The 21,966-nt window shown below is 45.7% G+C and overlaps 1 protein-coding gene across 4 annotated transcripts in view; it reads right to left on the reverse strand.

The window, feature by feature from the left end:
• The window catches only part of mob2a (MOB kinase activator 2a), a 61,515-nt gene that overhangs the window by 8,394 nt on the left and 31,155 nt on the right, over positions 1 to 21,966 (reverse strand). Inside the window, exon 1 of one of the 4 annotated variants that reach the window (XM_073471949.1) lies at positions 6,849 to 7,066. The exons of the other annotated variants lie outside the window; for them this stretch is intronic. Within the exon in view, the coding sequence (XP_073328050.1) occupies positions 6,849 to 6,964 (116 nt within the window). The 5' untranslated portion in view covers positions 6,965 to 7,066. Of the gene's footprint in view, positions 1 to 6,848; positions 7,067 to 21,966 lie in introns of those variants that run through there. 4 annotated transcript variants of the gene reach the window in all.

Below are 21,966 nucleotides of genomic sequence, written 5' to 3' on the forward strand. Positions count from 1 at the left end.
GCTGTATCTGACCCCTAACTCCAACCTCCGACCTAATGTCAGCTCTATAGTCTCGGCGCAGACAGCCGTCCCCAGCGCCTTGTACTTCCACTGCTAGTTTTAGCGTGAGGATGTCATATCACACTCTTCCTGCACTTCCAGGGCTGTAACCTCTCCTCCACCCAGCCCCCCGCTCCCAGCTTGTATCAGTGGAGGCAGTGCAATCTGGGGTCAAAGGTTGAAAGGCTTGATACATGAGTGAGACAAACACACAGAGGAAGAGTTGTCTGGGACGGTCGTTGCAAAATACAGACTAATGTAATCGACAGCCCCAGACTTTTTGAAAGTTGGAGCTTACAATAGCTAACTTGATTAGTATTCTGTTCAAGGCTTTCCTCTATTCCCGTTCCCAACTTTTTCCTACATCTTCAGTTCTTCTTGGCTCTGCTACCGTTGTTTGGGTTTGCTTAAGGACAAGGGAGTTTCCGTTTGCTCCTTGAATTTACTGCGCTTATGTTGACCCTCATTTCCGCTCATCTTGCACTCACCCCCTCTATCTCCAAGTTCTCAGCCCTCCGTCTAAACACACTGATCCAGCCATGTGTTCTCGGCTCTACCCTTTCCTCCCAAGTAACACTCCTCCAGATCCCCCGACAGACGGTGGCTCCGGCTCCTGGACTGCCGAGAGCTCTTCTAACGGCAGTAATGACGAGGGGGATCATAAACACTATTTTCCAGCAGCAGCCAAAAACCCTTCTCACTTTCACTCAGGCTCTGCTGCGACTTTACAGGACAGCAGCAAAGACTGGTGGGGTTTCTGCAGGAAATATGGGGAGGGGGTTACATTCACAGTCCAGCCAGAGATATCAGAAATAGATTTGGAGAGAGAGGATTGAGAATAGAAGGGGTGGAGTAGTGGGAGCAGAGGAATGAAGAGAGGAGGTAGATCGACACAGGGCCGGCTGATATCCATGGGAACTAATAAACACGTACAAAACATGAACGGACCGTGGAGCACGAGGCCTCTTGGCCGGAGCACGGTGTTCGAAAGGCCTTTGCAATTTAATTCCCCCTCTCCAGGAAGCGTCGCCCTGCTTTTCCACCACAGCAAACAAGGGAAGGCATGTCAACATGTGGATGCACACAGAGCCTGCAGCCCTTTGTAAATGTTTAAATCCCCCCCCCCTCTCCCGCCCCTTTAACATGTCTGCTGTCATCTAATTTAGCTGTCAGGAGAAATGGTTAGCTGCAAACCGCCTTTGGGCCTTCTCTGGAAAACTGAGACACACCGCTCAGGTTCTGGTTTGGTGGGTAATGATTCATCAAGGTACTGGGACTCTTCCTATCAGGCAGCTCGTGAGCTTGTTTCGGCCTCATTTAAGAACCATGGACACCGCAGATTACGCTGCTGGCTAATTATTTATGAGTGACCACTTTCTGTTTCACCGCTTTTCTCCTGTTGCTCTGCTCTTTATTTCAGTTCCTTGTCTTTCTTAAAGGCCTGTATTCATTTCTTTTCTGTCCGCTCCTTCTTCATAGCTGCAGGCTCACCTGTCCAAACTAGCACTGTAACGACCGCATCGGCTTCTTAAAAGTGAATATTTTCTGGTTTCTTTACTCCTCTATGACACAAAACTGAGTAGCTTTGGGTTGTGGAGAAACAACTTATCAACAGATTAATCGAGAATGAAAATAATCGTTAGTTGCAGCTGTAGTTCAAACAGCCAATAATTCACGGTTCACTCCCATCCTTGCCCTCTCTTTTCATCTCTATCTGCCCTTGCCTTTCATCATTCCCTCCCCAACTATTATTAACCTCACTCCACGACCTCTACTGACTCACACTTTAATTAACGTTCTTTTTTTTTTTTTTTTTTTTTTTATCTTAAGGCTCCTTCCTGCATCTGTTTAAGCATTTGTTCCCTTCTTCGTCCCCGTTATCTCCGTCTGCTTCCTTCTCCCCCTTTCTTCCTGCTAATGTGGGTACAGACGGCTTCATGTGGTCCGTGTGGTTTTTTTGCAACCGTGAGCTACATGTTCCATCATGTGAAAGAGCTTTACCAGAGGATGGAGCTTCATCCACAGATACTGTCAGCTCTCGCAACTTTTTCAAAGGCTTCGCTAAGCCCCTTAGAAGAAAAAAAAAAAAAAGAAACGCTCGGCTCCTGCGAGAGGTTCAACTCGGTTCTTTCGGCTCCCCACCTCCCTCCTTTCCTTCTGAAAACATTCTGTCTCACTGAGCTATTTCCTGCCTCTCTCCCTGTGTAATTTCATCATTTTCCATACAAACGCCTCCTCCGCTTCTTGCGAACATTTGTGTGGTAAGGGGAGGTGAAATTCTGGAGCCATTAGTTTATTTTAGGATAAAGAAAACTTCCTCTATGCCAACACTCCTCCCCTCATACGTACATAGTCTGTCCTCACTACAACACACACACACACACACAGCTTAGTCTGTTCTTGGTGAAGATCTCCCGGGCAAGTCTTTGCCATAAAAGGCAGCAGATGCCTCTTTCTCCTCACCAGATCAGGGCAGGCCAGAAGGCAGGAGTGGAGGGGAACTGAGGCCAGGGCCAGGCACATGTCTCCAGGCTGAGGGGTGGGGGCAGCCGCGGCCTGCCTGGCACCAACAGGAACCAGTCTGTGATACAGACTCCACAATCTAGAAACCCCGGGTCAGGCTCGGTGGAATAACATGAGTCCACTGAGAGCCATGAGACAAATCACGTGCACCGAAACTGACGTCTTTTGAACTCTTCAAGTTGAGGTGGAGGGCGTGAAGCAGGAAGACACACATGCTGATGCTTATCTGCAATTGCATACAATAAGGAAACAGGGTTGGATAGTCGGGTGACACGGAGGTCAGTGCTGCAGAGCCGAGGAGTGACTGACCTGACAGCTGTTCAACTCCGTCTGCTAGCCACTCTCTTATCCCTTTCACTTTTCTCACTCACGCCACCTCCCCCCTGCAAACTACCTTTCCTCCTGTACACTATCAGCAGCACCCAACTCACACAAAGGGCTGCACACATAAACACACACGTGCACACACACAGACACACATGTCTCTGGCTGTAGCCCCCCCTCCACCCCTCTCCCCTTCCAGCTGGTCCACAACAGCTGCGTCACTCACGAGCCTGATCCCACCAGAGACCCCGAGAAAGTCCACAAGAAGAGAGAGTCCTGTCTGAGGCCTCGGGAGTGTGTTTGTGTGTGCGGGCACGGTCCAGCCTCGATTAAAGCGTGTCAAACGTACATCTCTTTGGCCTCGCTCGCGGTGGTGCATGTATCAGCTGCTGTATGTTAGCTGACCGTGTGCAGGCTGGTGAACATTGAACACGCTCGCTTCCAAAATAAAGTTTGTGGAAGGAGGAGCAGCTTTCTGGCAGGTCCACCACAAGCCCGACTCCTTTCCCGAACATGGTTCCAATTAATGCTGGAATCACTCGGGGCCACATTACAGAGCTATGCTGGAGAATTAGTTTAAGTGCTTTGTCTAAAATACAACAATTTGGTACTAAAGAGCTCCTTCTTCCCTCTCTGCACCCCCTCACACATACACACATGCCGACTGAATTTTCATACTCGACACAAAAACATGCAGGATTTTGATTCGGTTCTCTCTCTGACTGAACACAACTTCACTCTGCAGCATGTTCAACAAAACCCATGTAATGACTTTCCCCCTTAAGCCTGCTGCTGCTGCCAAACCTGATATTGCACAACTGTTGCTTGAATTGGCCTTCTGGATAGCAGAGGAATCCAACTATTGGCATATGGATGCAGTTAATCTGATCCGCTGGGGTGAACAGCACATGTATCCGTCCAACAAAAGAAGTCGATCATCTACTATAAAGATGGCGGGTGCTTGTAGTGATCCGAGAGATTTGCTTTTGACTTCTGCAACTGGCACTCGGAGCCAAACGTTACAGGAAAGGCAGAAAATGATTAAAGAACCTAATTTTTAAAGATATCTAAGCTACAGGACATTTTCGTTATCTATCTGGAGCAAGAAGAAGTTCTCGTCACCACATGGTCCCAATACATTACTGGTTTACCTGAAAACACCTCTGCGGTTTATGACGAGGATTGGAGAGGAAGCCCAGAGGAATCAAACGCTTCTGACCAAGCTGACCTTCAAATAAACACCTGATAGGTCAGAGGAAGAATCAATCAAATGTCAGGAAGCTGCTCACTCCTTGACAAACCCCTTGTTCAGGGTTTTAGAAATGGCAATAAAACATCAATAGCAACAGGATATCGCTCCGATCTCAGCAGATAAGACTTCAACTGAGTGAATGAACTCTGCCATTTTGTAAAAAGAGTAGCATCAGTCAGGAAGATCGGTTTTCTCCGAGCCTGGCCTCCTGATCTATTTCAGGATTCAAATTGAATAGACTCAATGGCTTTTTTCTCCGAAAAACCACAGACAGAGGGGGAGCAGGCAGTCTGAGCACACCAGAGCTACACCGCAGCAGCCATTACGGGACTAAAAAGAGACAGAGTTAAGGATGGACTTAACCAGAGGTTCAGCCTCGCAGTGCTTAAATCTCCAGAGTAACTGCTCCGTCAAAGTTTCTGTGTTTCTGTCAGTTTTAGTTCTGGAGTAAAGAGATAAGACGGAAACAAAAAAACAAAGAATTGCAACCACTTAATCAGTACCATCACTGATGGGAGTGTCAGCAGCACTGTAAATCAGTAAATGAGAATCGTAGCAAAGGTGCCGGTCTTAACATGCACAAACACACAAGTGACCCTTCCCCAGCACAGTCCTGGCTTCCTCCTCTTTCTCCTCGTCATTCTGCGCCAAATCCCATTCAGTGGCTCTCAGGCCTGCAGAGTATGTAAGGACCCCCTGCCAGCACCATAATGGAGCCTCATCAACATCACAACACACGTGTGTGACAGGAAAGGGGGAGTTTGGGGATGAGACGAGGCCGAGCCGCTGTTCAAACACTCCGCTAATATTACCTTACTGGTTAGCTTCAACATTGATTTGCCCGGATAGGAAGCGACTGATGTGGATGATGTGACTGAAGAGCTAAATTAGATTTTCTACACTCTGATTGATGCAATCAGTCCATCTGAATGGAAAACAAAGAGGGAATGGGTGCGTGTGAGTCAGGATTTTTCTCCCCACGCTATTCAAGCCCGAGATAGACAATCCTGAAAAGGTGTCAAGATTACACAGGACTACATCTTCCCAGGGTAGTGGACCATTAAAGTTATCTTTGCCAGTCAAGTTTTCATACCTGCATTCAAGCCAAGGGCACTGAAGCATTCACTGAAGGAGGAAACTGGTTGAAAGTGGAGCTATAAACAGGTCCACGGCATCCCCCCACCCCCTCGTAAAACCCAAAACTATGCATCCTTGTTAAGTTTGATGAAGTGTTTTTTTGTTCATTTTTTCCTCAAGACGTCAAACTTGTGGAAATCCCCTCCCTTTTGTCCTTCCCAAAATAAATTAAAGGTGTATTTCCAGCTAAATAAGGCGGTTCAGTTCCCGGTAACATACGAGCCGCAGAGCTTGTCTCTACCTGTCACAGGTTTTGCAACAGACAAAACAATATACTGTACGATAACACTCCTCTGCTGCGTCCATTACATCCTGCCCACAATCTTGTTAAAGAGATCCTAAGATGGTGGATGTTTTCTCCTCCTCTGTGTCACTCTTCACACATCTTCACAACAGGTTTTTGAAGGCATGTGCCCTTTGGGCTGACAACTTGAAAACACACCTGTCCCCAGACTTGAAAGGTAACAGGAAACTCCACAAAAGCATTAACAGGACGTTCTCTCCCCCCTGGAGGAAGACACTCATAATGACTCCACGTCCTCCTCACATGACACAGACGGTGTGATTACACATGTGTAAACTGGATTAAAATTTGCATTACACTAACTGGGTTTTCCTCGAATTGATTTGATTCTTCACAGGGGTTGTTTGTGTCACTTTGTGCGACACACAAACACGCCGGTAACATTCCTATTTAGGTCAAGCATTCTTTGAGTCTTACGCGCTCTAGGTCATATAATGGCCTTTTCATACGGCTGATTTATACGGCACATTATTTACCACAGATATAGGTCAAAATGCTGAGATAGCTGCATGTGCTTTCTTTAATTTCAGGTTATAATGTAGGCTACAGTGTGAATGGGAGGCTCAGATGGGAATCAATTATGATTAAGTCACACTACACTCAACTCTAACCATGATGTGCTCTTTTTAATCCAATTCAATTAAAAAAGGAAAAGTTTGAGCTCTGTGATTTAAAACTATTTCCCCTTTAAGCAGTCCCATGCTAAAACGTTAACGGGCTTCTTAAATAATAAATCAGACCAGATGAGGAGACAGTCTCACATTTCTCTTGCTCTTGTTGAGTCTTGTTAGTAGCGAGAGCTGCAGGAAGAGGAATGAGGCATTCACGGACCCCCACCACCGACCCAATCACCACAGGCTGATGAATTGCTGTGACCCCTTGAACATGAGGGTCCCAACACGTCTGTAATTACCCACTAAGAGGAGACAACTAGTAACTTGTCTTTCTGGAGCTAATAGATGCAGAGTAAAACGTTTAAAACACAAGTTAGTTTTAAACATCAGGCTGGGGGGGTCGTGAACGCAACCTTGCTTTACGTCCTCGACGTATATACAATCTGTAAAAGTCACTGGACGTGTGTAACATTGTAATACAACATGAAAAGTCAACTTGGGGGAAAGAAGCAATAATGTCGTTATATTAACAGAGGTATGGCTGTATGGCTCTCGGTCCGTCGACGCTTTGTAAAACAAATGTATACATATAAACAAGAAAATATCACTTTTACAGTAAAGGCTCGTCACTGTGTCGAGTTGAAGTTTTTTTTACCTTAGCACTTTTCCGACTGCCTGAAGCACCATTTTGCAACTTAGTCCGTTTTTGGAGTTTCTCTGAGAGTGCATGTCCGTCTTATCTCCAGAGAAGGAGCAATAATCTCCCACCATAGTTTTTAAAACATGAATATGTGACGGAACAGTATCTTCCCCCCCTCTTCCTCTCTTCAGGTTACAGTGCGTCCTGTCCGCCTCTCACCGGGCTCTGATCTCGAGCTGCACCGCAAAATACAAGGAAAAAAAAAAAAAATCTTTGTGGAGGACTTCACACGAGGCCCGCCTTCTCTGTCGACCAATCAGCGACGAGGACAGGGGCGGGCTGTGGTGACGTCAACAGTCTGCCCATGTGGACGTGGTTGGTGCGTCTCTCCCTGAAGTGAAGCTACAATGTAGCAACAGGTGGTCGGCTAGTAACTGCGAGGCTACAATGAACTCTAAAAAAGGTGTTGTTACGCTTTTATGAGCCTGTTGCAGCAATGACAGGAAAGAAGAAGAAGAAAGAAATAAAACTAGTCATAAAATATGAATAATGTATTAGTTTGTCACATTATAATTCATCTTTTTTTTTTTTTAAATTAAGGGAGGAGGTATTCATATAGCTACAAAATGCTTTACAGAGCCAGAATAAAACAAAAACAAAACATGAGTTTGTGTTTTTATTCCTATAAATAACACATGATCTCATACAACTTATTATTTTGGCACATTTATAAATGCACATTATCAAACTGAGCAAATGAGGATGTGAGATGTGGTTGAAAGGTCTGGAAAAAGCCAGCAAGTCGACCTTGAGTTGAGATTATTTTGTCAAGCTATTTTTATCCTTTTTTGTTTAACAACTCTCACTGTAATGAGCAAGTTTTGACTCGCAGGCTAATTTTCTACTCATGTCCGTTGGCAAGATGTTAGATTAGCTGTTAAACAAAGACGTAAAAGCAGGCAAAGTAAAAGAAAGCTGACCAGAGGGTACAACTCTAACTGGACTTGTGTGTCGGGATCGTGAAGGCGACTGAAGTGTTCAAAAAATGTGTGCATTGTCGCACTTCTTTCGGCGTGAGAACTGGTGGTTAAGTGCAACGTGCACGTAAAGACTGTGGGGCAACATTCCTGCCGTTGAGTCTGAACTTCACCTGGTTAGTACGGCAGGCTGGCAGCAGTCGGGCCTGTTCGAACACGTCGGAGCCGAGAGGGAATCAAACAAAGCCTGTTTTGAGAGCCAGATTCAAGAATACCCAGAGGTTTTCTTCTGTGCGCGTCTGTGAGACAAGCCTTCACCCAAGGGAACTGTTGGTAATAATTTTAGACGTTTCATATAACAGACTTGATTTAAAGCACGAGGGCGATGTAAATTAAAATTAAATTGTCAACACAGAGAGCTGAGCCAACGACACCTAAGTACAAAATGAACACGAGGAAATGAGGACTGAATACTGGGAGTTGTGCGGCTCATGAGAAGATTACAACTCGTGTTAAGGACCCATCATTCCCTCGCCCTGCTTCTTCCCTTTAATTACTGCATCCTCTCTTATTCTCTCTTCTATTGCTCTCTTCACACATTTCTCCTCCCTTTCTTGGTTTTGTTTTTACATGCCTCTCCCTCTCATTGTCTCCGCTTCTCCACAACTTGTCTGTTTTTTCCTCTCCGTCTCCTCAGACAAAACTTTTTGTGGCTGCAGATGTGAGAATCGCTGGACCAGCTGGCTGGCTGCAGTATGGACACACACAAAGACACGCTAATCTATGGGATCTGTGGAGCTATGTGCGCTCCTTGCATGCGGGTGGGTGCAAGTAGCCGAGTGAAGAAGATAAAAGACGTTGTGAGGGTGTAGCATGTGAGGCCCTGTGCTCGTGTGCGTTTCGCATGTTGACTGTGGACTGTTGGACCCTCTGAGGCGCCGCTTGTTTATGTTTAAAAGCCTCCACGTGATCCAAAGGAACGATGTGAAAGAATCAAAGGGACAGAGGATCTGACAGGCGCCTCTCTGCAACCCTCATCCCACATGACTGACTGCCTTCCTGCTCAGGGTTCGGTGGGTGGAGTCGGGGTGATCCGGGGGCCCCAGAGCGAGCGGCTCCTGCAGTGGCAGCAGGGTCGAGGGGGGAGAGAGAGACCAGAACAGGGCGCTGACTTTTCCCCCTGGCGCTAAATATAGCATCGGCCTGCCTGGCCGGGCCCATAAAGAACACAGAGAACAGTACAGAGAGGGGGACGGGAGGGGGAACATGCCGTGTGTGTGTGTGTGTTATGTGTGTGTGTTTGAGAGTCTGTGTGTGGGTATGCACAAATATGAGAACAACTTAATCAGTGACGGAGCTGGTGAGGGGGTTACTGCGACCTGCAACCAGATGTGACAGTGTTAAATTAATTAGAGCCGAGTGGAAAAAGTCTACATATCTACATGTAGCATAGTGCAGTGTATCATACATACTGTATATACAGAGCTATGTGATACTGTATATTACTGTGTAAAATTGTCATACACAAAGTGCTCATGTGCTTCTTGTGACCGCCCAAGAGAAAGCAGTTTGTCCCTGTAATGGAAATCCCGTGCTCAGGGAACTTTCCATTAATTTGCTTCGAACTATTGGATCCGTGCGGTCACTGAAAATAGAAGACGTCCATTCAAGATCACTGAGGCTTGGCCTGGGCCTCTGCATTCACCTCTGAGTTACTGCGGACAATGAATGAATCAGGAATGAATGTCAAAGAGCAGGTGGATTTTAACTCAAAGTGGCCTTTTCTTTGCTTAAACAGGTGATGTGCGGTCACGCCTGCAGTTTGTCGTGCTATGCGAGTGGCAGGCTGACAGAGATGGAGCCGTTAAGCTGCACCGGCCGGGTCGTCTTACGCAACCGGCTGACGTGGATGGAAACCAACGGCCACATTCCATCTTCTGGTCGGACAGAGGTTTACTTCTTTGTTCTCCGCTCACGTCACAGCCACCTTCCCTTCCTACATGCAGACAAGACATGGCATCACTCACCTGCCACCTGCTCTCACCGAACCAGATGTTGCTGCGATGTAACGATTGCTGGCACCCAGCCTTTCACGGGAATTAAACGTCTGCGTTGTAAAGAACGAGGGGCGTAAATACGAGTTAAAACACGCGTCTTCTGATTACATACGTATTTCTTTGTCGGAGATGCATACTTGGGGTTACATAAGAAGTTGTGGGGAGACCTAAAGATCTTTTAAACTATAAAACAACTTGTGACGTACGTGAAAAACAACACTTTCCAGATTAATTTAACATACATGCCTGTCGAGTCTGGAGGCTGAACCACTTGTAGCCTGACTTTAATTACCGCTTCAAGTATGCTAACCTCATCAAAAGACAACCACCCTGGAGACACAGACAGTAAATTTCATTAGAAAACACACTACTCATTTGAAAAGAGGGGAGGAGATGAAATAAAGGCAGTTCATGGCAACACTGTGACGTCACTCGCCTTGTGACTGATGGATGTGTCAGTCTGATGAGTGAAGAAATCACAATGAGCATCACTGACTGCTCAGAGCAACTGATAACACAAGGGAAATAAAGACAGCAGGAGATAAAAATTCAACCAGTTTAAATTCTTCACAGTGTTGACGTCATGAGTTAGGAGGCGGTCAGTCCTTAGTCGAAAGAAATATGTCATGCTGGTATGTTAGAAATTCAAGAAAAGACTGCTGCATCTGCTGACATGAAAGAGACACTAGACTACAACAAAAGTCCAAATGAGTGGGAGATTTTGGACATAGTATGTTGGCCTGCAGCGCTCTCTTCACTGCCGAGACAGATGGATGGCAGGCCCAACAGGTTGGGTCTGAAAGTCAGTGGACATTCCACCTTTTTGAGACAAAGAAAACACTGATTCCAGGCCAGCAGTAGATGAGTCACAACCGCAGCAGATGCGCCTTGGGGCCTGGCAACAGCTCAGTCCCGGCCCTGCCACGGCAAATCTCCAGCCAATCGTAGCTGGAACCCAAATGATGGACGGGTCGGGCACCCAACCAAGTTTAAAAACCCGAAATGAATAAATAAAAATGAGAGCTAGCTCCAAGTTGCTCTGTAAGACCTTCATTTGGCGATGCTGTTCTGGGTGTGTGGGAGTGGTGTAGTATGTTTAGGTAAGGTCTTAGCCAGTGAAAACAGTGCAGACAGAAGGTCTTTAGAGCCAGAGGGGTTTTTCTATAGGCCCGGATAGAGGTCAGCAGGGCCAGGAGACACTCTGCACACTGAACCCAACGACCCGACCGGTAAAACCAACCTGCTCAATTACACAAACGGGAGCTGTTTCTGCGCCCTTGACTAAAAGAGATGCAAATATAACCAAAAAATAATCTGCCTGTCCCTCTCTTCCAAACTAAAAAAAGGACACAGAGATGAAGGTTACCAACAAATTTTTGATGATTTACTATTACTTATTTAAGATTATTTGACTGTTTGTTTTTCACAAAAAAAAATGCGTGTCTAACAAAATGTAAGGTTTAAGTGATTGTAGTATTGTTTTAGTACAATTGGTTTGATTTGAAAGTTTTAGGAATATTTGATTATTGTCGGGAAAATATAGAGAAATGCAATTATGTTGAATTTCTCGCTGTATCTTAGCCTTTCTTACTCTCAGGTGTGCATAAACTACAGTTTATGTGCCCATTTTAAAATACAAAAATGTAAAATTATCAATTATCTGTATCGGCCATCAGCTATAAAACATCCATATTCTGCATCCCAACAAAATCGTCCGATCTAGGTCCCAGAACCGGCTCCAAGCTTTTACCCTCCATTTTCTAAAAACTGGCCCGAGTGCGCTGCATGAAACACTGAGTATGTATGAAGCATGTCTATGCATGTGCAGACAAAACTGTGGCCAGAATAACCAGCATCAAACTAGTCAAACACCAATGCTGTTACCACTGCTGTCATATATATAAACGGCTTTTCAGACATAATATGAATGTAGCGAGCTCTTTACAGGTGGACCAGCTCCTGTCATTCACTATTTCTTTGGCCTTTTCTCTCCTTTGCAACTTTAAGGTCTTGAAGTCCTGTTTCTCTCTTTACATGTGTGATCTTTTCCTCGCTGGCTTCATCTCTCCTTTGCTCTGCATTCCTGTCGGGGAAGGGCTGCATGCAAAGACATGCCATCGCTCTGTGCACACACAGCCTGGCTAAACAAAGGAGAGAAGAGCAACATGAAGAGTGAGCTAAAGGAGGCTGAGAGCAGCAGATCTGAGTTTAGTTTGACTTGGCTTTTCTTGTTTGGGAGGTAAGATGTGTGCACTTCATGAGCAAACATATTAGGGTTTAACTTCATGCTCCATTTAGCGGCAGCAATGGCTCAGAGGAATATTACTCGACTGCCTAATTACCACTGCAGTCATAGCCCAGTTAGAAGTCAGGTTGGTTTGGATTTTGAGATGTTTCTGCATGTGTTCTGGCACTGGAGCGAATTCAAAAAGGAAGGTTGCAAACGAAAGAAAAAGAGTAGCCAGGTATGTTTGAAAGACGGGAGGCCATGTTCGGACTGGTTTATGAGCGAAAGGAAGAGAGGGCTTTAGCGAGACGGAAGACAGGAGATGAGAAATACCAGACTCGTGTCCAGACGTTTATAAATCACCATCTCCATGGATACTGCTTAGATTAACCACTATCATATCAGCGGGAATGGGCCAGAATGGAATATGAAGAGGAGCGAGGGATGAAACGGGAGAAGGCAGCGGACGAGGAGAAAGGAAATGAGAAAGAGGAGCAGGTAGTTCGGGGACAGGGGGTGAGGAGAGGGCATGAGCAGGGAGGTGAAAAACAGAAAAATGAGAGTGAATTAGAGTAATAACAGAAGTGAGGATGAGAGGACTGAAGGAGTTTGGCTCAGCGTGGGAGGTTGTCACAGCATGCCCTGTCCGCCCGCTGCACTCCTCCCTCCCTACATTCCTGAGCCGGGGAGAGTCTCTATCCATCTCATCATCGCCACCTGAGTAGCCAAACACCTGTGTGTCAAGTTTAAGAGCGCACACACACACACAAACTGTGAGGTGCAAGGTCAGCTATAACGATCAACGAGCTGACAGAGGCGACAAGGTTACGGACAAGGTGGAGGAGAGTCAGGTGAGGCAGCCCGGCCCGAGGAAGAACCTGCGACATGCTGCTGCTTCACAGGTGTTCATGGCACGGCCAGAATGTGACTTTGTCCTCGAGGCCCGCCAGGTAGAAAGGAAGTAGTAATGAGGCTCTCTGTCCTGCTAATGGCTCTCGTCTGTGGTGGAGCCGCTCCATCAGCGTCATGAGATTATTCACATGACAAAAGAGACTGAGGGCACAGAGACTGTGGGAAAGTGTGTGTCCTGTGCACTGTTAATGACTTATATCAGAGGGGTGAGGGGTGTTCGGTCCTAGTGTTCAACAAGGAAATGCTTTTCTTTATGGATCAGTTGGCCATTATTATCAACCAATAATGGCCTATCACATATATATCTGTATCAGCGTGTATGTTGTCCAAAACTCTTACTTTAGAGAATATAATGCAGAAAAAAGGTGCCTAGGAGGATTTATCATTATCACATTTTCAGTACGTTTATTGTTTTAGTGCACTAGTGTCACTTTTTAGTCTCTAATATCAGTATCGGCCTGAAAAAATGAGTATTGGTCGGGCTCTGGTACACAGTATGTGGAAACTGAGGTGTCAGAATGAGGTTCGGGGTTCATTCTGGACTCAAACTGAAGAAAACAATCTCACAATGTGGTCCATTTAGTAGCTGTTCTGGAGCTTGTGATCATGTCACATGAACTTGTGGAGTTTGCCCAGTTGTCATGGAATTGTAGTATTAAGATCAATGTGCGAGTGTTCAAACTGATAGCTGCCATGGTATACAAATTACACAATTGTGGGTGTGTGCATGTGTTATGCCTCGTGCGCTGCTGGAAGGAAACAGAAAAGGTTCCCGAAGGCTGAACGTCTTCCCAGAACTCTAATAAACCTCTAAAAAGGAAAAGAATGTGGCTTTTTCTGGGAAGGCTGTGATAACCTTGGCACTGAGGCTGACGGACACACACACACAGAGCGAACTTGCTGATCTCCCAAATGCTGATAAAATTCTGAACATTTCTGAAGGAAACCAAAACATTACCTTCAGATTACAGCTCCTGCTGTAACACAGCGGTGTGCAGGGTGGTTTGGCTTGTGAGAGAGAGAAAACATTCCTCGAGACAACTAAGGTGTGAGAGCAACACTGCCACCTGCTGGCACAAAATGTAGGTGTGCACAGTTTTTCACATCAGGTAAGTGATGTCAAAATACAAAACCTTCTGAAACCTACAGAGCAGCAACCCGACTCTGAAGAGAAGTTTAGAGGCGATGCAATGCGATGAAACCGAGACGGCTACATCACCATGAACGGTACCCACCCTTGGAAAAGGCCTCTCACTGCAGACATTGTCTGAAACTTACACAACCTCACAGCTAGACTGAGTTTTCCATCCCACTTTTCCATTCCAGGTTTTATTATAAGGGTGTGGATGCTGTGTGTGTGTGTGTGTGTGTGCGTGTGTGTGTGTGTGCGCGCAACCCTGTGACACTTGAAACCAGCCCTCTCGCTGGCGCTACAGACGACAGCATCCTTTGAAGACTGTAAAACTTTACGAGTTACTTTTCCACTACTGGTGCGGTTGAGCTGGAACATAAGAGGAAGCAAAGCGTGAAAAATGAAAAATATAAATGAAGCAACAGTTTATTGAGTGAAACCACTGAGCGAGGAGAGGTGAGGTTTTGGGGGCAAGAGTTTGTGACGTAAAAGGAAGAGGTGCAGGGAGAGCTGTGGTCAAACATATGCTACTGTTTGCTCAGGAGCACAAGAGGCAGTCTGTGCGCGAGTGTGTGTGGAGAATAAGGTGGAGGGGGGCTGGATGGAGGAGAAAGATCGTCATGGAATAGATGGAGGAAGCGAAGAGGTGGTGGCGGGAAAAGGGATTCGTGTTGCGCCCATGTTTGCACAGGATGTATGTGTGCAGGGAGGAGTATGATGTGTAGGCATACGAGTGAACAGAGCTGTCTTTTCACGGTCCTAAGAATAAATAAATAAAACAACAGCAGCGAGGAATACAGGCTCAGACATCATCTTACACTACTACAAAATAGGTGACAGCACTGTCAAGCTACGAGGAGCTCTAAATGGGAAAAATGGGACAGAACCAAAGCACACAAAGACAGCCCTGTAGGGACCGTCTGTGAGTCTTAAAAACAAATGATGCAGGGATAAAGAGGAGGGTGTGGAGTTCAAGCACAGTGTTTGGGTGGCTTCCTGTTTTCTCTTACGATGCTGTGCATGCCTGCCCTGATCCAGCTCATTAACTCATAAGTGAAGGCATTTAGTCACAGATTTCCTTTGCGTTTTCTGGGGAATGTGCATGTATACAGCTCTTCCTGGAACACACTCGAATGTACAGAATGTTCCTTTAGTGGCGTAATTATCGCTCACGGTCCGACAAACCGATCTGAACGGCTGATCGACGTTGAGCAGACATAGTTCATCTCCGCTTTGAGCGACATATTCTACATATGGCTGTCCGACTCTAACGGAGCGTGGACCGATGAGATGAGGCAACTATCTGAAAAATGTTTAAAATCTTTATGACATAAAGAAAAGGTACGGCACAGTGTCACCCTGGAGCTGAGTCTGAATCAAAGAAGCCATCGAGTCAGATGAGATGATAATGATTTAAAGACAAGCTGATAAGATCACCGAGCTGCCTGAAGAGCACAAGTCAAATCACATTAGTCGGCTTCTTAACGCGCTGAAGTCTGTTTTCTAGGTATGTTACATAACTCCTGCAGTGCTCTCGGCCCGTGAGGGACAAACAATAACAGACAGAGATGATAGATGAAAGGTTTGAGGGACCCCTGTCCCAGGGGAAATTTCTACATTTCCTGCATCGGCAGCAGACAGAACAACTTCATCAGACTGTCTGGCATGTGAGCGAACAGCAACGTTTGTGTTTGATCCGTTATTTGGGCCCGGGCTCTTGCTCTATAGTCCCGAGAGCATGGAGCTAACTGACCAGGTCTTAAACTTGCTAAGATGAAGCTACTGATGAATATTACACAAACTGTACAGATCTATGCTTTATCAACACTTGTTACTTGCCAAATATACTAAGGCAGTCATTTATATACCTGGACAGACTGCCCACGTTAAACATGTGTGTGTACAAAACTTTGTACCAATAGTCATCCCTACAATATTGTCGCAACGTTGAGGTTGAGGTAGTTGGTTGAAACTTTTGTGTTATTTGATTTTGTCAACCAGTCCGAGCTTTTATGAAGCTCTTGAGAGTGTATTGTGATATCTCCATATCCCCCAGCCTTAACTGTATTCAATATAAAGTGTATTTTGTAAAGTTAGTATAGCTTTTGTACATGTAACTACAGTTTTACATCTACTTGATACTTGGGTGGGTGATTAATTCGTTTTCAATTACTTCTATATTTTGGGAAATGTTTTTGATCTACTCATTGGGACTCAAGTGTTATTTTGGAGGAGATATGGAGGAAAATGTTGCACAGGATTTTATTATAAAAAAAAAAAGTAAAGTGACAGGGCCACCCCGTTAATACCAATGAGGGTAGGCTAAATATCAAAAGGCACCTCTCTGTATAAAGCAATACAATGAAACAACACCTCTCGAACAAAAAAACCCCATTATAACCACTATGACTGTAGGATTTATTGCAGGACTGCATTAAGTTTATGTGAGGAGTTTAAATGAGATCAGACCGCAAGAAAACATAAAAACACCTGCATACAGAAAAAAAACAGATTCAGTTTCTGTTTTTAGGTAAATAAACTTGTAGCAGAGTAAACATGGACAGTATTTATGGGACTTATGTGTTAACCTTCCTCTGTTGTCAGATTTCCTTTGATTTCTCAGAAGCCCACGTCATTCACTGTGAGATAAAGATTCACTCATGACCATCCGCGCACACAGTCTCACTAACGCTGCTGTCCACAGATGCGAGAGTGCGAACGCTGTGTATCCGTCGGCTCCGGCTTGTTTTGTACGGTGGCCGTTATCTTTGGAGAGCATCGCTGCAGTCGTCACAGCAGCGGACGGTCTCTGAGAGTCTGGTAGGCTTTTAAAAGAAAAAAAAAACAGCCGACTCACATCTGCTGCTCTGCTGCTTATCACAACAACCGCACAGTCAGGCAGAGAGAACAAGGACATTTTCAGAGAGTACAGCCAGTGCCTCCCAGGCCACACACACACACACACACACACACACACACACTCAGTAGTGCATTTTAAAACTCATTAGTGCTGCTTACACATTCAGTCTGAGTACCACAGTTCACAAGGTGCTTGATTAAAAACTATAATCAAATGCACTAATATATATTATCTTTTACCCTGAGTTAAACACAGTCTATGCTGTTCTCTTCCAACAGTGATGACTCAGGAATATGAATGTAAAAAGTTTTTTCTGGTTTCAACAAGTCAAATTTAAGAGCTTTTAAGACCTTTTTAAGGACATTATAAAAAGCTGTTTAGGACGCATTATCAACAATATTGGCAGAAAAGTTAAGTTTCTTAATTTGAGTAAATTTTCTAGCTCTCTAAATCATTAAGTTTAACAGGCTTTAAGTTGGATGTTGTTGAATTTACCCATATTAGATGAAAGTAACGAAAACAGAAGTGATTTTAACTCACTGCTTCTGGAAGTAGCTATCTAAGTTAGCCCACACACCACAGTGCGACACAATAGCTGGGCGTGCTACGATGAATTCTGACCAGGCTGCACAGATAGCATTAGTGGTTATATATGCTAGTTTCATATTGTAGTTTTGTTACAGTGAGATCAGTAGAACCGATCACAATGTTTGCTTGCAGTAACCTCAAGGTAGAAACCCCCTGCATCAATCACAAGCTTACATACCGAGTCTTTTTTATGATATTATTGTGAAATGTAAACATCTAATTCATCATTTTGAAGTTCATGCAATGTAATAAAAGTAACTTTGACTTCATAATCCATACATTTTTAAGACCTGTCAAAATCTTACTGAAGACTTTTCAAGAAGGACCTTGTAAGAAAAAAAAAAAAAAAAACTTAATCAAAAGTTCAAGGGCGTTGGTTTATCCAAAAACCCTAAGAGGATAAACAAAAAAAAAGAAAAGGAAACATCTTCTTGATGACTAGACGAGATCTCAGCAGAGGAAACTCTGGCCCATTGTGTGTGGCTGATTAACAGTTGATGAAGGCGTAGGAAGCGGTCACACCCAGGATTGGGCAAAGAGGTGACGAGAAGCATGAGACTGAAGGAGGCCAACAGATTAACAAGCTACAAGCCAAGCTGGTGGAAAAATATGAGCGAGTCGCTGCTCCTGAAGGAAGTTCGTTTGTGCATTTTAACCTCTAATCGGCTTAGAGGTGTTCGGAGGGCCTAATTTAATGAGAGTGTGTGTGTGTGTGTGGCATGAAGCGACACCTCCCTGCTCAGAGAGGAAGTCGGACCGATCCAAAGGAAGATACTTGGAAGGATAGACGTGATTTCACCACCAGCACCCGCCTCTCATGGACATCCACCCATAACGACAACAACAACAGTGCCACCAGCTCGAAAACAACCGCTGGTTAGCCCACAGCAGGTCCCATAACACAGAGCACGAACACAACACAACACACACACAGGCTACAACACACACCGTAGACCTGTTTTCTGATAATTAGCTCTGACATGAGATCATGTAGGGATGTCAGTAAATATCAGTCTCTGTGGGCTAATCAGGGGAAAAACAGACATTGTGTACGTGTTTGGCAGACAGCAAAGGCGAAGCGGTGTTGTTCAGGAAGATGTGGCGATGACGTCACGTCTTTCTGTGTCGCGGTCACAACAGAGGAGAGGAAGGGGTGCACCAGGGAGAGAGGGGGGGAAGCATGGAGACAAAAACATTAAAAAAGGCAGTAAATGTTACAGAAATTCCTGGACAAAGCCACGCATGTTTTGCGCCTGGAGGGCATCGCTGAGATGACAGTGAAACCACAGCAGAGCCCTGCCCTTTGTCAGACACTGGCGTGAAGGAGACACTAGAGCCTGTCAGGCAGGCTGAGGGAATAGACGCCCAGCGAACGTTTATGTGATCCTCGAGACTCACACCAACAATCGCACAGCACACTTATTTTCCAACACATATGCCGCTAAACAAAAAGCACGGCTGACGTCTACAGATGGTGCATCAAAGAGCGAGGGAAGGAAGTGGGCGGAGGCAGCTGCCGGTGTCAGAATGGGAAAATAAAAGAGAGATGGATAGAGAGGACGCACAAGAGAGGTCAAATCAATAGATGTCCTTGGAGCAGCGTCAGCAGGGACGTGTGTGTCCCTCCACCGCTCACTGACGAGCACTGATGTTCATCACATCCTACGGTAAAGGATGTGATGCATCCGAGGACGATATAATCTGATCATTTTATTAGCAGATGAGATCAGCGGCTCGTAACACTGTGAAGATGAACATGCGTGTGTGAGTCTGTCTCCACGTCTGGGGATTCAGGTGTAAACAAGCCTCTGATTGGCTGGAGCTAGAGGAGTAACCGGCTCCCACCTGGGGAGATGAGCTTATGCAGTGACATCATCTCTCCTGGAGGGAGGTGGGGGGTGTTGTTAATGCAGCATGCACATCTGTCTGCAGCACAAAGGTAAAAACAAAAACACTGCGACTAAAGCCCCCTGACACACCGGCAGAAAGCAAGAGACACCTCAGTGATACAGAAGGGTATGTAAGGCTAGCCTCTGTTTGGCCCGCAGCCTCCAGGTTCTGTAAGCGAACAGAACAAATGAAAGCAACGTCACCTCAGAACATGCTGCAGTCAGCAGCTTCCCTGCTCGCTCCGGAGCAGCCTCTTCGCCACCACAGCTACTCTCTGATTCAATACGGTCTCACAAAGAGGGAGCTCAGTTTGTGTGTGTGTGTGTGTGTGGGGGTGACTCACGAATCTGATCATGACGCAAGTGAGGATCCAGCTGTGCTTTTAAGGTGTGAAATATGACAGACTGTGCATAATAAAGTTGCATTTCTGGAGGGCACTTTAAAACTTTGCTTGTCTTGTGTTTTCTTCTTCTTCCTCTCCCGTCTATCCTTGGTAACAGCGCCATTGTCAGATGGTAGATAATTGAAACAAATGAGGGGGCACAGCTGCCAAAGGCACTGCAGCACAGAGGCAATTACACAGCTATGCAGGCAAGTGTGTGTGTGTGTGAGAGTGTGAGTTTTAGTTTGGGAGCGAATGAGGAGGGTTTGCCTACTCGCCACCACCTTCTCCGTTCAATTAGGCTGCACCAGACCACCCCTCCCTCCCTCCCTCCCTCCCTCCCTCTCACTCTCGCCTGGGACAAATTTGATAAACAGGAAGTGAGGCGCCCAGGCACTTCCTGTCTCCCTTCGAATGGGCCTCTTGTTCCCAGAGAAGCCACGGCTGCTGCTAATGCTGCGACAACTGCTATGACTGACTTCTCTGCCACCTTTACAGACTCACTAAGCCTCCAGGCCTGTTGTTTTGGTAGTGAATTCCATCTAACCCTTTTCCTGCCACCTGAACAACCTGCGAACGGAGCCAAACACAATGAAGCCATTATCCACTTGCCAATTGGGCCACCAAGCAGCTGTAATGAGTTTTTCCATGCCTACAGGGCACCTGCTGCCACACGCAGACAACTTTTACTTTGCTATGCTGCCAGTGATGTTTATCTGATCAGCACTGACGCGGCGTTTTAAACAGGTAGTGTGTTACCGCTGCTCTTGTGCTCTTGCTCCTTTTTTTGAATTAAGTTGTTACAGTAACAAAAGAGCTGCAACGACACCTAATGCTTTTGTGTGTGTGCTGACTGGGTGGATCTAAATGCGGAGGCGAGGTTAGTGCAAGGCCATCTCTTTCTCCTCCTGAGCCAGCAGGACTAGGCTGCTCCTGAAAACACACACACACACACACACACACACACACACACACACACACACACACACACACACACACACACACACACACACACACACACAACCACACAGTGTCGATGTTATGCAACTGGCCCCGTGTGTGAGGTCTGCCCTCCGCAGTGAGTGGAGGGCAGGTGAAAACAGAGAAGGACAGTCAGTCAAGTCAAGACCGACAGACCTCTTCTATCTGCACCGAGCAGGTCAGCGTCCCTCCTTGACAGTCTAACGCGACACATGTCCTGACAGGACCACCTGCACTCACACACCTTGGGCCAGGTTTACCTGTCGTCCATTAAGATAATCCGCAGAAGAAAAGAAGATGGTGGAAACTCCTTCAAGCTCATTAAACAGAGGAAAAGGCTGTTTTTTTATCACAATTCTAGGGAAGGAAGTTTTTCTGACCTTGGCTTGATAATAAGAAATCGATAGCATCTACTTAGTGGATTGCATGCCCTGTTTGTTTAAGTGGTGTTTGGGTGGAGTACCGTATGATTAACACAAGTTGGGTTGTACTGGGCCAGCACATTATGAGGAAAATCTGCCACAAGATATGATGTCAGTACTAAGTCATACAGAATCAAAATTGAGTAGATCCATATTTTTCCAAGAGTTCTTTCCTAAAAATACATCGTCAAGCAACGATCAAACCTTCATTTTCAATTAAAGCAGGCTCTTTTTTGCTGTTTAGTTCAGTGTCTCAACATTTTCTGCAGCCAGAATAACAGAGCAGCTTGATGAAACAACAGATGACCAGCTAAATGAAATAACGGCATCCTGGCAGAGCTTTTAAATAGATCATAATCTGAGGAGATTTCTATGCACTAATCGGAGCCACAGCAGCCCAAATCGTTCAAGAAACTTTCCCACAAGATTTTTCAACTTGATTCAAACTAGACCCCGTCTGAGTAAAGGGCAGCCACGCGAGGAGGGAGTCTGCTGGGCTGAGGGGAAGGAGTGCAGGGTTTGTTGGTGGAGAATGGTGTCCTTGTTGAAGCTGCACGCCTCAGCTCTATGGAAGCAGCAGGGCCTGCCAAAGATAGCCTAATGAGAGACACATGGAAAACAGTATGGCCCTCTCTGCTAATACAACACACGCACAGTATGATGATACACTCAGAAGTATTGTTGCACACCACACGTTATAAAATC

This window comes from Pagrus major, chromosome 8, assembly GCF_040436345.1.
Source record: "Pagrus major chromosome 8, Pma_NU_1.0".
NCBI lineage: Eukaryota > Metazoa > Chordata > Actinopteri > Spariformes > Sparidae > Pagrus > Pagrus major.